This window comes from Pteropus vampyrus, unplaced genomic scaffold (genome assembly GCF_000151845.1).
Source record: "Pteropus vampyrus isolate Shadow unplaced genomic scaffold, Pvam_2.0 Scaffold510, whole genome shotgun sequence".
NCBI lineage: Eukaryota > Metazoa > Chordata > Mammalia > Chiroptera > Pteropodidae > Pteropus > Pteropus vampyrus.
Window position 1 is genome coordinate 491,644 of NW_011889291.1, and position 14,631 is coordinate 506,274.

Sequence of the window (14,631 nt, forward strand, 5' to 3'; positions counted from 1 at the left end):
AGGTCAGAGGAAGCCTCGGCTAGGAAAAGGCTCGGTCACCCCAGTAGCAACCTGGTGCCTGGGGGAATGGGGAGGGCTCCAGCACCAGTGGGCATTCACAACCTGTGAGCCTCCATTTCCTGCTCCGAGATATAGGAGTGAGTGTGCAGAACTGTGCTCACCTCCAGACCCAGGGCTGTCTGCACGCTGAGTGAGTCAGGCATGTAAAGTGTTTGGTTGGCCCAGTGCCTGGCATAGTGATCACTGGGCACAGGAGCATCTAGGAAGACTGGAGCTGGCAGGGGAGAGTGGGCCTGGGTTCACTCCTCCCACCTCCCACTACTCTTGGGACACCCACAGGAAAGCGGGCACAGGGGTGGGGAGGCACAGTCCTCTCTTACCTAGGTTCTGCGGGCTGTCCCCTTTTCGGGTTGCCTCTGAAGGTTGCCTCTGACCATGTCCTGTCAGTTTGAGTGCCTCAGGCTAGTGACTTCATCTCCTTGTGGTTCAATTTCTTCCCACAAAATGAGAATAATACCAGTCATCACCTCGGAGGTGAGCACAGTGCCCAGTTGGTAATGGGAACCTGATAAAACAGAGGATGCTTGAGGAGAGGGAGCCAGAGGAGTGACCTGATTCAGCCTGGTGGGGATGGGGAGGTATGGAGTCAGGGCAGGCTTCTTGGAGGAGGTGTCTGTTGGCTGTGTTACTAAGGATAAGTAAGAGTTAATGAGCAGAGAGACCAGTGAACTGAGATTTGGAGGGAAGAAACTGCAGGGTCCATGGGAGAGCTGTGGGCAGGAGCCCTGAGATCCTATGGATGCCATTGCACTAGTCCTGATCATGATGGGGCTGGACCAGGCAGAGGCTTGGATGTGTGAGAAGTGGGCAGGTTCTGGATAGATTTGCAGCTGGGGGTTGGGATAGAAGAGCCACTGATTGGGGAGCAGGTTCAAGTGCAAGTTAACGATCTCTTTCCAGCATCTGGATATTGTGGCGCTGCTAGAGGCCCAGGTGGAGGCCAGGTGCAGGGCAGGCTTTGGAGAAGCAAGCCTAAAGCTTGGGAGACATACCCATCTTGGGGCTAAGGGAGATGGAGTGGAGAGAGTGTGGAAGGAAACCAGGAGTGGGTGTCAAGCCAGAAGCCAAGGGAGAAAGGGCTTCAAAAAGTAGGAAGAGTAGACTTCCACCAGGTCTCTGACCCCCTGCTTGAATAATCCCTCCCTTGGCAGGGGTTTTACTCCCTTATTTGTCACCCTTTCCCACCCCCCTCCCCACCCCAGGTTATTCAAAATGGGCTTTTCATTATCACCCTTGAATGGGTTCCTCAGATGCAGCCTAGCTCTGACCAGAGTGACACGGAAGAAGCCTTTCTCCTCCCTTGGTCTGGACTTTATACCTTTGTTAATATGATGCTGTCACACTTGTTCCCCATGCTAAACCAGCAGGAATTTGGCTCTCTCCCTACCTCCTCTTGAAACCATATTTTGCCCCAGGCTCCCACTACTGTGTATCTGAGGAGGGGTCAAGCCCCTGCCAGCCATGCCCTGGAGACCCCTCTGCTTGGCCCCACCTCCTGTCCATCCCTGTCTTCCTGTCATTAGTTCATTCACTATATACTTAGGAAGTGCCTACACTGGAAGGCACTGGGGACTAACAGTTAACAAAATGAGACTCCTCACCTCCCCACCTACTGTGGAGCTGATAGCGAGGAGGGGGATGAGACCCGAAGTATGAGAAGGATCCAGCCAGGTGGACATCTGGAGGAATAGCATTTCAGGCAGCAGGACCAGCATGTGCAAAGGCCCTGAGGCAGGACCAGGCCTGGCGTGTTAGAGATAGAGCAAGGAAGCCGGTGTGACTAGAATAGAGTGAGTAAGAGAGTGAGGGGCAGATGAGAGGACTGAGGCTCTTGGGGGCCCCCTAGTCCAACAAGAGCTCACCCTAGGAGGGTCCTTCCTTGGGGGGTGAGTAGTTGTTGCACCCCACTGCTTTGGTTTGCAGGAGCGAGGTTGCTTTGGTGCTTTTTCCTCGTGTGCACCAGTCATTCTGCTCTGATGTCCTGGAACCCTGAAGGCCAAGGGGGCTGGCAGAGGAGAGAAGACCACGCCCTTGTCACTGTACTCTGTGGGGCTCCGCTGGCCTAGGAGGCTCCCCGGAGGGAGTGGAGGGAAGGAGCCAGGGAGAGGGCAGTGATGGGGGGTATGCGGGCAGAGGGGGTGAAGGCCCAGGAGTGGGGGAGGGAGAGAAGGAAGTGACAGTTGTGACTGGGCAGCAGGCCAGGCAGGTTGGACAGGGCACAGACGTGGATGTTAAAGTAGGGTGTTCTCAGGGAGGTGACAGGAGCCCTAAGGGACACAGGGATGTTAGGGGCCTGGCTGGGCCTTCAGGACAAACAGCAAAAACCCAGACAGGTGTGGTTTGAGGATGGCCCTGCCACCGGCCCGCTGTCACTCCTTTTCCAGGTGGAGGAAAACGGACTCGGCTGCCCCTCCCCACAACCCATGCGGAAAAGGGCATGGTTACCCTCCACACCCCACCGCCCACTCAGGTGTGCCCCAAACCCTCTGGCTTCAGAGACTTTGGATTCTTGGATGCTAGAACCCGATCAGAGGTTCTTCTGAAACAGGACATCGTGATAGGGACTGTCCCCTCAACCCCCCAGTCACTTTCCAAATTGAGGATGGGTGTGCCCCCAGAAGTACTGAGATTGGGGGCCAGGATGTGTTTGTTCAATCTGAGCCTGCCTGAATAGCACAGGGAGCAGGATCTCTCTCCTCCTAGCCTGATGTGTTTTTCCTAGGTTTGAAGCTGGCTCTGAGGGTTAAGGGTTTCCAGAACATTCTCCAGGGGTACAACAAGAATCTTGGTGCTTGACTTGATACAATAAGAGATGCTTGCAGTGACTTCTGCACTGAGACGGGGTGAGCCAAAGATCTATAACTGATCTATAACCAAAGATCTATAACCAAAGATCTTTAACCTTGGACGGTTAAAACAGGCTGAAACAGGTGGATGGTTATAGATCATCCAGGACTTGAGTGAGCATAGCCGGTTAAAATAGGCGAAAAGGTTATGCCTCAGGACCTTGGGAAATCCAAAAAGTATATCAATCATTTGCATAAAACATTGCTCAAATATTGCCTAGATATTGGTTGCAGAATATTTAGAAACTACCAGTGTGTGGATGTTTGTACCACTGACCTTCGTTCAGAGTAGTTCTTTACTAAGAAACAGGGATCTCTCTATTATTACGAACACAGTCTGTATCACCACCCTTTGTAACTGTCAGCAGCGTTGTTTGTTTTGCCAAGGCATCCTCCATGACTTGTGTCAATGTGACTTGGTTCCCAAGGCGGTAATATTTGAGCTGAGGCTGGAGCGGAGCCAACCACCAACAGGAATTGACTGTTTACTGCCCTCCCAGAACCCCTACCCCTGTTCACGACAGACACAGACACGTCCCTGGGCAGTGACGAGGCAGAATAAGCTGGGCTAAATGGGGGACCCCAGGCCCCTGATCCAGGCTGGAAGCAGGGACAGGCCAGATGCTTACTTGAAGGGTGAAGGGAGTGGTGACTCAGGTGGAGGGAACAGCCCGGACGAAGGCCTGGCAACTGGGTATTGCGTTAGCGCCATGTTTCTGAGATTTAAACAGACTGGCCATGGTCTCCAGGCTGAGAACCTGGAAGTCTGGGCGGCTTCTCTCTGCACCCCACCCCCTAGAGGACGACAGGCACTCACTCACATGCGCCCTGCACGGGCAGCATGGCTCCCCACACTGGAAGGCACTAGGATGGTGACCCAGTTTCCCAGAAGGCGCCGCTAGCCCAAGGCCACCCAGTCAGAACAGATCCCATAGGTCTGTGGACTCTTGAGGTTCACACTTTGCCACTGTTTCAAGTGGGCCGTGTTCAAGTCAGGGGAAACAGAGGCAGTGCCAGGGGTGCTGAGGAAGGGGGTGAGAGAGTCCAAGGGGAGAACCCCTAACCCATTGTGGGGGCACCCAGCAGGTTCCTGGAGGAAGTGTCGTCTGGAGAACTGAGTCGTGAAAAGCCTGAATGGGCTTGGCGGGCAGAAAGGGAGGACATCACTGCGCGGGGGGCAGGGGGATGGAGGCAGGTGCCACGAACCCCTCTGGACTCTAGCTCCAAAGTCTGCTTCCCCTGTGCTGGGTGGCCGAGGAAATCTCTATTTCTTTTAGCCTGACCTGGGCTGCTTGGAGTCCGCCCCATACAAGGTTCGAGTGTTCACACGGAGTTCTCGTATAGAATTTGGAGCTGCTTATTTTCCCTGTCTCTTTTCCTACATGTTCCATCCATTGTTGGGCTGTTGTGATCTCTCTGGGCTCTGTCTTCTCATTTTTCAAGCCCGTTTCTATTTCCAGTGAATCACAGTAAAAAAATGGAAAACATCACATGCTCTCCCTTTACTCCAGGTATAGACTCACATCTAATTCCTGTGTGTTTCTGGTCACTCTCGAGCAGTAGTGATGCTTGGCAGAATTTTCTGCATGATGGAAATATATTTCCCATCTGCACTGCCTGGTACGGTAGCCACAAGCCACGTGCAGCTGTTGGGTATAGAAATGTTGCTGGCGTGCCCGAGGAACTGAATTTTAAATTTTATTTAATTTTAATTAATCGGAATGTAAGTAGCCACATGTTCGGCTGGTGGCTACCACATTGGACATCGCAGCGCCAGAACGTTCAGGTGCAGTGAGTCCTTACTTAATGTCTTCGATGGGTTCTGTGACTTTAAGCAAAATGACATAGAATGAAACCAATTTACTACAGTCTAATTGATATAAACAGAGTTAAGTTCCTACGGCATCTCGTCAATGTTCGAACGAAATGACTTTGAACAAAACGATGTTATTCAAGGTCCCGCTGTAGTTGTTTTTTATATGTGGCCCAGAGTTTGCAGTTATCCCCGAGAGGGCTGCTGTGACGAGCTGGCTCCGCCGTCACCGTCTTCTGGTGCTTTTCCATGTCACGAATTACATATCAGACCATTAGTGTCTCTCTGTGTTTTGTTTTTATTTTTCTTTAAGCGGTCTTCCCAAGTTAGTGAGCATAGCTTTTCCTCCCCTTCCCCCCACCTCTGGTAATTTTTTAAATTAGAAAAATAATTTACCATCTCGGCCACGTTTAAATACACAGTTCAGTATTAAGTATATTCACATGGCTGTGCCGCCAATCCCCACAACCTTTTCATCTTGCGAAACCGAAACCGTCCCCGTGAAACGCTAGCGCCCCAGCCCCCTCCCCCGGCACCCACCATTCTACTTCCTGTCTCTATGGATGTGACTCCTCAGGGGCCTCCTTTGGTTGAGCCCTGTAGTGTTCGTCTTTTTGTAACTGGCTCATTTCATCGAGCATATTGTCCTCAAGTTTCATCCACGATGCAGCTTCCTCCTCCTCTTAAACTCTTACCTACTAGTGCATCATATGGAATCCTGAGATTCCCGATCCCCCAATGCTGGACATCAAAGTTCCTTCCAGTTTTCACTGGAAGGGCGAGAGGGAAGGACTCCGAAAGGGGCACGACGAAACTTCAGGAAGTGACGGACATGCAGGTGACGCCTGACCAACGCAGGGGTTAGGGGCGCAGACCCCACGTGCATTTCAAAATACGCCTATAACTTTTGACCCCCCCAAAACTTAACTAACAGCCTGCTGTCGACCAGAAGTTTTACCGATAACATTAACGGTCGATGAACACGTATTTCGTATGTTCTATGTATTCTATACTGTATTTTTACAGTAAAGTAAGCTAGGGGAAAGAAAATGTTAAGAAAATCATTAGGAAGAAAAAATACACTTACCATACTGTACATATTTATCTACACCATCAATTTTACATCATGTTTACAAGAGGAAAAAAAATCCACGTAGACAGTGGACCCGCATGGCTCAAACCCATGTCATTCAATGGTCAACTCTGTTCAGTATCTTGACTGAGATGATGATTTCGTGGCTGTGCACCCATCAAAATGCATTGAATCACACACTTTGAACATGCGCTTTTTTTGTGTGTGTCAGTGATACCTCAATAAAACCGTGTCGTCTTTTTAAATTGTAATAGTCCAAGTGAGCTCCCCTTGCACCCCCCACCTGTACGCCTGATCCATCCTTGTGCAGATATTGGTCAGGTCCTGGTGCCCCTGCCCCCGCCCGCCTTTGGGGCTGGGGACTGCCCATTTCCCCCTTAAACTCCCAGGGAGCTGGTTTTCTCCCTCAGTCTTTTAAACCTCCCTAACTGACTCCCCCAACACCCACCCATACTAGGTGATGCTGGGGACCCCAAAAGTCTCTTCCTGGCCCTCACTGTTTGGGAGAGACTGAGAGCCAGCTAGCTCTCTAAGCACCCTGGGGCTGGCCTGGGCTGGAAAAAAGCTCTTAAGGCTCTGCAGAGGGCGGGAAAGGCAGAGAAAGCCTCTCAAGTAGGGAGCTTAATCTGATCCGGGTCTTGAAAGCCTAGTAGGAACCGGCCCAGTGAAGGGGGCAGAGGCATTTCGCAAAATGCAAAGGCCTGGAGGCCGGACCTGGGGGCGGCTCTTGGGAATCCTAGGACCTGGGTGTGGGATAGAGGGGGTCCTGAATGGAGCTGTGGGAGGGAGGGAGCAGATGCCAGGAAGGCAGGCCCCTCAGCCAGCCCTAAGGCACAGCTGATGGGCAGCTGCAGAGCAACCCTTGTGGCCCCAGTGTTCGTGGTTCCATTTGAGGGGTGGAGGGCATTGCCAAGGGTGGTCTGAGAAGGTATAGCCAAGGGAGTGGAAGGGGCAGCTATGATGAGGAGGTTGGCCAATGGGCTGGGGATACCAGGGGACCCAGCTTGGCTCACCCAGACTCCTGAGCCTGAGGGCAGTGGGGAAGAGCTTGCTCCCTGGGGAAACCTCAACAGGAAGAGGCAGGCCTGGGGAGCCCTCTTTCCCCTGGTGGAACAGAGCAGAACCCCCCGACCCCCATGGAGCTTCTAGCCCTGGCCCCCTCCGTTGCTAGCTGAGTGACCTGTGTCCAGTGGCTTCTGGCTTTGAGCCTCAGGCTTCCCAGTTTCTAGGGAGACAGTGGACCTACTTCACAGGTATCAAGTTGACCTTGCCTGTTAAAGAAAGTGGTCTCATTTGCTAGAAAGTTCGACTACCTGAGCTAAAGTCTTCACATCCACCCACCTGTGAGAGTGTGTGTTCTACCCACTCATTCATCCACTTAGCGTTTAGTTGGCACATAATGTTGTGCCAAGACCTGTCTGAGGACACAGCAGTGACTAAAACAACATTCATGCCTCTGCGCGGCTTCTGCCTTGCGGTGAGGCAGACAAACAGGTAAGTAAGAAAACAGATCAAGTGGGATGACAGGGCTGAAGGAACGAAAGAGGGTAAGAAGATGTAATAATGTGGTGGCTTCTTTAGTAGCAAGCTGAGAAGGCTTCTCTGAGGAAGTGACAAGTGAGCTGAGGTGTGCATGATGAGGCAGACCAACACAGCTGGGGGCGGGGACACCTCATGCAGAGGCCCCCGGGGCAGGAATGAGCTTGGTGGGTTAGAAGCCCACCAAGTAGCCACTGCAGTGAATCGAGCTGCAGTGAATCGAGTGTGGAGGGCAGGAGTGTGACCAGATATGGGGGGTGGGGCTGGGGCGAGGCGGGGCCCTGAACTTGGGGCCCTTCTTCCAGTCTGTGCAGGGAGCGGCATGGTAGTGTCTCCTGGACTGGCTGCAGCTCTAGTCATCAGCACCCTTTGGCGACCCTGCTCAGAGAGGCCCACAATGGAGGAGCCGGGGGCAGCCAGGGCCCAGTGCAGGAGCAGCCATGGTTATGGACTTAGCACATCATGTGTTCTTCGCCTGGGCCTCCAGCCGCAGGAGTCAGGTGACCCCAGGCAGCGGGCCAGGCTGCAGGGCCGGGTGGCTGTGTGTGAGTGTGTCCGTCCCCATCCATCTCTCTGTCCTTCAACTGGGCCTGGACATCTGGAGTCTGAATCTATTTCCTTTTTCACAGCCTGGCAAGCCCTGCGTTTCTAGCTTGATTGTAAATAAAACAAAATAAACCTGTGTTCATAGTCCTGCTCTGCTGGGCGATACTGGGATGTTTGGGGGTTCAAGAGAATAATAGGGACCAGGCATGCTCATTCAGACCCCTAGTGTGGGCCAGGGATCCTCTGCTCCCCCTCTTCCTGTTAGCAGGAAGCCCTAATCTCTCTGTCTCCCCTAATCTGGGGATATTTTTAGCTGCTAAGAAGGATTATCAGAGTCTGGCTCCAGGTGGCAGGGGCGGGGCTGGGAATAAAGCCAAAGGGGCTTCAAGATGCAGTTGGGCTGGGAGATAGGGCAGGCTGCGGGGGGCGGGGGACGGGTGTGTGCATGGGATGACGGGAATGAAGGCTCTGGCTGGTCAGGTTGGTCCAGCCGCCCGCTGAGTGATTCTCCAAGTGAACCCAGTGGCCCTGGCTGAACCCAGCCTGAGCTCATTAGCTCCAGCTCTAAGGGGAGGTGCCTGTGCAGAGGCCCAGGGATGTTTTGGGACGAAGCGCCCAGAACCTGCCACAGGCCCGCAGCCCTCCTTTCCGGACCTTCCCCAGCCCTCCCCTCTCCTCAGTGCCGCTGACAGCAAGTAAGTAAACCACCTAGTGCTCACTCGCCCCAGGCACCATTCCAGTCACCCCGTGTGGGAGGGCCTATTGTTATTCCCATTTTAAGATGAGGAAACTGAGGCATGATGCAACTGGATCACTTGCCTGAGGATCACTTGCATGATGGGTGAACAGGTGGGACAGGAATCTCGTCTGCCAGTGTTTGCGAACTGCCCAGCCTCCTGGTGAAGCAGGAGGTCTGGCTGTACCCATTTGTCAGCCGGGATGGCCGAGGCCCAGGAAGGCAGAGGAGCTGGGGTCCAAATCATGCAGATCGAGGAGGCATGACACCCTGAGCCCCACTTCCTCCGGTCCCTCAGGAAGAGGGCGTCTGGGAGGTTCGGGGGTGCAGGAGAAGCTGGGACCCCACTGGCCATGGATGGTTACAGCTGCTCCTGAGCCTGTCCCAACAACAGGTGGGGGGAAAAATTGAGGCGCCCAGGACCGGGAGCACCGGAGCTGCGACTCCAGCCCTCTGCTTCCCCTCTTCTTTATCAAGGGGCGAAGCGGGTGTGGGGAGAGACAAACACGGCTTAGAGAGAAGGTAGGACCTCCAGGGCCGAGACCTCTGCAGCCAGGGCAGGAGGCGTCTGTCTGAAGCCCCCTCGGAGGGCAACCTGGGTTGGCAAGTGCTGTTCCAAAATGACTTGGGGGCCAGAAGGGGCTGGGCCTGCTTCAGCCAAGGGGACTAAGATTCACGGCTGGTCGTGTGCCCTTCTCCACCCCTCACCGCCTCCGAAAGGACTGCGTGGCCAGCTCCCAACGGCAGAGCGAGCGAGGCAGGGCTCAGGGAGGTGCTTTAAGTGGATCCAAGGTGGGGGCAATCCGGAGGTGCCTTCAGGAGGAAGCAACAACTGAACTGGGTTTTAAAGGACGCGTGGGAGATTGCCAGACAGACAGAGAAGATGGGTAAGCCCTGCAGGGGCAGAGTTCTTGCCTGCTTTCCCACCATTCTGTGTCCTCACCACCCAGCGTGGGACGATAAATAGCAGATGGGCGCTCCAGGCAGAGGACAGCACTTGTAAAGGCCGCTGTGTGTGAAATCATACAGTGTGGTGGGAGCGGAGTGTCAGGCAATGAATGGTGGGCTCTGAGGCTGGGGACATCGGCAGAGGCCCGAGATTACAAGCTGCCATTCTTCTTATGTATTCTCCCTTGTCCCTTGTCTCATCGTGACTTGCAGGCACCACGTCTTCAATGGACCCTGGTCTGGTCTGGGCACCTTTGGGGCAGGGGAGAACATGGGGCTGGGGATCTGGACTCCCAGCCCACTTCCACCGGCACTTGGGGGTAGGTCTGTCTGATGGGTGGGAGGGCCCCTGAGGAGGAGGCTGGAGATGCCCTGCGGTGGGTCGGGGAAGGCCAGGCTGGGCATGTGCCCAAATGCCCAGTGGATGCACGTAATCAAGCCAGCCTTGCCTGTTGGTGAAGACAGACAGATCGACCACCTGCGTGTTCCTGTCCATCTGCCTATTCCGTCTGGGCCGCCTGAGCCTCGTGGGTCTAAACCAGCCACTGCCACACATCCTGACCTTTGCCAAGCTGCTGCCGTCTAGTGCTCCTCCCCCACCGGGTGTCCAGTGGCAGTTGCCACCGCTAATTACTCACGGATGCCTAAATGCCGGATTCTCCCAGTGTGGTCGGGGGGCTGCTTCCCCCTCCCCAGAGATTCCATCCATCCCCTTGGGTTTAAACATCAGCCACATACTGCCCAGTCCTGCCCAGGCCTTCCCCCAGCCCACCCAGGCCCACGGAGCTCCTGTCCCTTCCATGTGACCATGGGGACATCTGAGGCCCCCGTGCTTGTTTTGTTTAACACTGAGCCCCACTCCTGCCCCAGATCCTCTCACCCCGCCTGGTTCACCCAGTTCCTCAGACTCTAATTTTCCTTTTTTCTGTCTTTGACTTGTGATATTGTGATCGAAAATGAGAAATACAAACTTGGTCTTTGTTCCCTGTCCTGGCACAGAGCTCCTAAAGCCATGGGAATTGAGAGTGTGATAAAGATGTCTTTCGTTATGTTAATGAGGTGACTTTGGGAAAGTCCCCCCTTGGTCCCCTAAGGATGGGGCTGACTGTCAGGGGACCCAATCCTGTGACCAGGGGTTTGGAACTTTCTGTCCTACCGCAGGACCTCCAGGGAGGGGAGAGGGGCTGGAGGTAGACTCAGTCCAAAAGCTAATGATATAATCAGTCATGACTATATAATGAAGCCTCCGTGAAAACCCAAAGGGACAAGGTTCGGTGAGCTCCCAGGTTGTGAACACCTGAAGATTCGGGGAGACTAGGCCGCGGAGAGGGCGTGGCAGCTCCGCACCCTTCCCTGCACCTGGCCTTATGCATCTCTTCCATCTGGCTGTTCCTGAGTTGTGTTCTTTATAATATACTGATGAGCTAGTGAGTAAACTGTTTCTCTGAGTTCTTTGAGATGCTCCGGCAAATTCATCACACCCAAGAGGAGGTTGGTGGGAAACTCCATTCTGTAGCAAGTTGGTCAAAAGCCCAGGTGACTGTGTCTGAAGTAGGGAGCAGGGGGTGGGGTGGGGGTGCGGAGCGGTCTTGTGGGTTGGAGTCCTCAACCTGTGATATCTGCCATTGTCTCCAGATAGATAGTGTCAGAATTGAGCTGAATTATAGGACATCCAGCTGGTGTCAGAGAATTGCTTGTAGGTTTGGGGAGAAAACCCACATGTCAGAACTGAAATCTGAATCGCAGACTTTTTAAATTGTAGACATTTTAGTTTGCACAGAGAAAAGGCCCCACATCATAGATGCACACCTCAGTGAATTATCTCAATCAAAACGGCACCCAGATCAGGACAGAAACTTCCAGGCCTCAGCAGCCGAGATCTCATGGCCTCTCCGGTCACTACCTTACCCTAAGAGCAGCCACTGTCCCGACAGCCAGCAATGCAGCAGGCAGAATAATGCCCCTGAAAGATGTCCACATCCTAATCCTGAGGCCTGGGAATATGTTACTTGTCATGGCAAAGGGGAATTGAGTTTGCCTGTGGAATTAAGGTTGCTAACAGGCTGACCATGAGGTGGGCAATGACCCTGGATTACCTGGGGGTCCCAAAGTAATCACAGGGTTCCTTGTAAGAAGGAGGCAGGAGGGTCAAAGAAATTTGAAGATGCTGTGCTGCTCTCTCTTTGAAGACGGAGGAAGAGGCCACGAGCCAAGAAATGCAGGCACCTCTAGAAGCTGGAAGAGGCACAGAAACACATTCTCTCCAAGAGCTTCCAGAAGGATCGCAGCAGCCCTGCCGACACACCGACGTTAGCCTGTCGAGATCCGTTTCAGACTTCTGACCCTCAGAACTGTAAGAGAATAAATCTGTAATGTTTTAAGCCATGAAATCTGTGGTAACTGTACAGCAGCCACAGGAAGCCAACACAAGCATCTTTTGTTTTGCCTGGCGTTGAACTTGACATAAATGGAATTGTATGTGCCTGCTTTTCTTCTGGCTCCTTTCTTGAGGGTGTTCAACTCTTGAGGGCTCTGCCTCTAAAATATCTCTGGAAATGTCTCCTTCTTTCCACCCCACCCACCTCATCTGGACAGCCCACAGCGCCCCATCTGGCCTCCTATAGGGCGCTTCCTGCATGGCAACTAACACCCCGTGACTTGCCACCTTGCCTAAAATAAAACCACAAGCACAGAACCCCCAGACTCCACGGGCAGGAGTGTAAATTGGTGCAGCCATCCCGGAAAACAGTTTGGCAGTCGCTTATAAAGTTAAACACACGACGTGGCCGTGTTTAACTTCAGGAGACGTGAAAACTTCCGTTCACACACTATTCAGACGCAAATGTTCATAACAGCTTTGCTCATAATTATCCCAGACTGGAAGCATCCCAAACACCCATCAACGAGCGAATGGTAATCAACTGTGGTATATTCATACGGTGCCCACGATTCCGTATTAAAAAGGAAAGAAGCTACTGGTAGATGCAACATGGGTGAGTCTTAAAAACACGACTCGGTGAAAGCAGCCAGGCATGACGATGGAGTCTGTGCGTCCATAAATTTATGTGAAGTTCTAGAACAAATAAAACAGCCTGCTCCTCGGGGGCCTTCCATCCATCTGACAGACTCCCCCCAGTACAGATGGAAAAAAACTGGGACAGAGGTGACCTTAGGACAGTGGAGATGAAGATTCACTGGCAAAGGGTATGAGAGAACTTTGTGGAAAAACAAGAATGTTTGTGGTGGAAGGTTGGGTTACACAGGTATGGCCATTTGCCAAAACTCAGCGACTCTCCACTTCCGATTGATGCATTTTGCTCTAGTAAAATTTATCTTGAAAGAAAAAGAAAATCCATAAGCACATGTCTAACCCAAGTTATGATCCGCATGCTGAAATACATAGGGATACTGTGAAATACTGTGGCTTGGTGTCTGCTGCTGCTTTTGAAATGCATCCAGAAAAATCAGATGGACTAATGGCTGGATAGAGAAAGGGATGGAGCATGGGCAAGTGTAATGAAGGAAATGGCAGGATGTGAATGGTAGAATCTAGCAGTAGGCACATAGGTGTTCATTGTAACTCTTTCTACCTTTCTGCAAGTTTGAAGATTTTTCTCATAAAGCGTTGGGGGAAACCATCTACATTCTTTCCCACAGCCCACAGGCCCTGCACGACCTGCCCAGTCTCCTCCCTGCTTTCACCTCTCTATCTTCCCCTGCAGCCACAAGGCTTCTTCACTGACCCTCTTGCTCTCTATCTCATTGCTGCCTCAGGGCCTTTGCACATGCTGCTTTCGGTCTCTGGAAAGCCCCTCTGTACCACCACACCCCTCTGTGTAGACCCAGGCCCTCCTCATCTCTAGGTCTCAGCTGAGATGGTTTCTCCTTAGAGAGCCCTACCTTAGTCACCCTATTTATTTTCTGCCAGGCCCCATCACACTGAGGTTATTTCATTTATCTATGAATCTGTTTATTTGCATATTGGCTGCCTACCCTGCTGGGCTGGGAGCTCCATGGAGACAGGAATGTGTCTGCTTTTTTCCTTGCTGTGACCCCAACACCCAGCCTGGGTTGGCATGTATAAGTCAGTCAGAGAATATCTTGTGGGTAGGTAGATGGATGGATGGGTGGATGGATGGATGGATGGACGGATGGATGGATGGACGGACGTATGGACAAATGAGTGAACAAACATTCTGAGCGAGGATCAGCGTGGCGGTTCTGGTGGGTTATGGTGGGGGTTCTGGGCACTTGTCTTAAGATCTCAAGAAAGGGAGATGCTGTGTGGCTACTCAGGACAGCTGGGCTCTGCAGGTAGGGGCTGCTCCCCTGCAGCTCTTGATGGAAAGCTGGCTCACCTTGGTTGCTGCTGTGTTATTTGAGAAGCTTGGTCTTGCGGTTGGCTCTTTTACCCTGCTGCTGCCCAAGCCAGCGAGACAGCTGACATTCGCACCTCCCGGGGAGTTCGTGTTACGTGTTGCGGAGGATGGCTAGGGAGGGAATTGCAGATTTCCCTAAATCCTTCATCTTTGGGCTGCATCAGAGCACCTTCCCACAACGGCGGGAAACATTCCTGGGACATTTAAGAACTTGAGGTAATGACTCCACTCAGCCACTCCCTTGACTTCTGGCCACCGTTTTCTTGTCTGTAAAGTACGGAATAGTAACTACTGTTATGAGCTGTGTTGTTAAGGATCAGCAGGCACCAGGCTAAGCACTTGATGTGCCTGAGCAGGCTGGGCTGACAGGTGGCTATTACTGCCCGTTTTACAGATGAACTTGAGGTTCAGAGAAGTCAAGGCATTTGCTTGAGGACACACAGCCCAAGTCAGTCCTTAACACTGGCTGTAATAAACTCAGGTTGCCAGGCACTGGGGGAACAAGGGCCAGGTGGGGGGCCCTCCAGCTCCAGCCACCTGCGTGCTTACCTGCCCACTAACTGGACCGTCTGTCCACAGGATGTGGTCTGGTCTGAATGAGTGGCTGTGGCAGGACAGGTTATGGCTACCACCGAACAGCTCATGGGCTGACCTGGAGGACCGAGATGGCC

The 14,631-nt window shown here is 52.8% G+C and overlaps 1 protein-coding gene across 1 annotated transcript in view; it reads left to right on the top strand.

Moving 5' to 3' along the window:
- The window catches only part of CERS4 (ceramide synthase 4), a 26,193-nt gene that overhangs the window by 4,116 nt on the left and 7,446 nt on the right, over window positions 1-14,631 (top strand). Inside the window, 1 exon segment of the mRNA XM_011383278.2 lies at window positions 14,540-14,628. Coding sequence (XP_011381580.1) covers window positions 14,541-14,628 — 88 coding nt within the window. The 5' untranslated portion in view covers window position 14,540.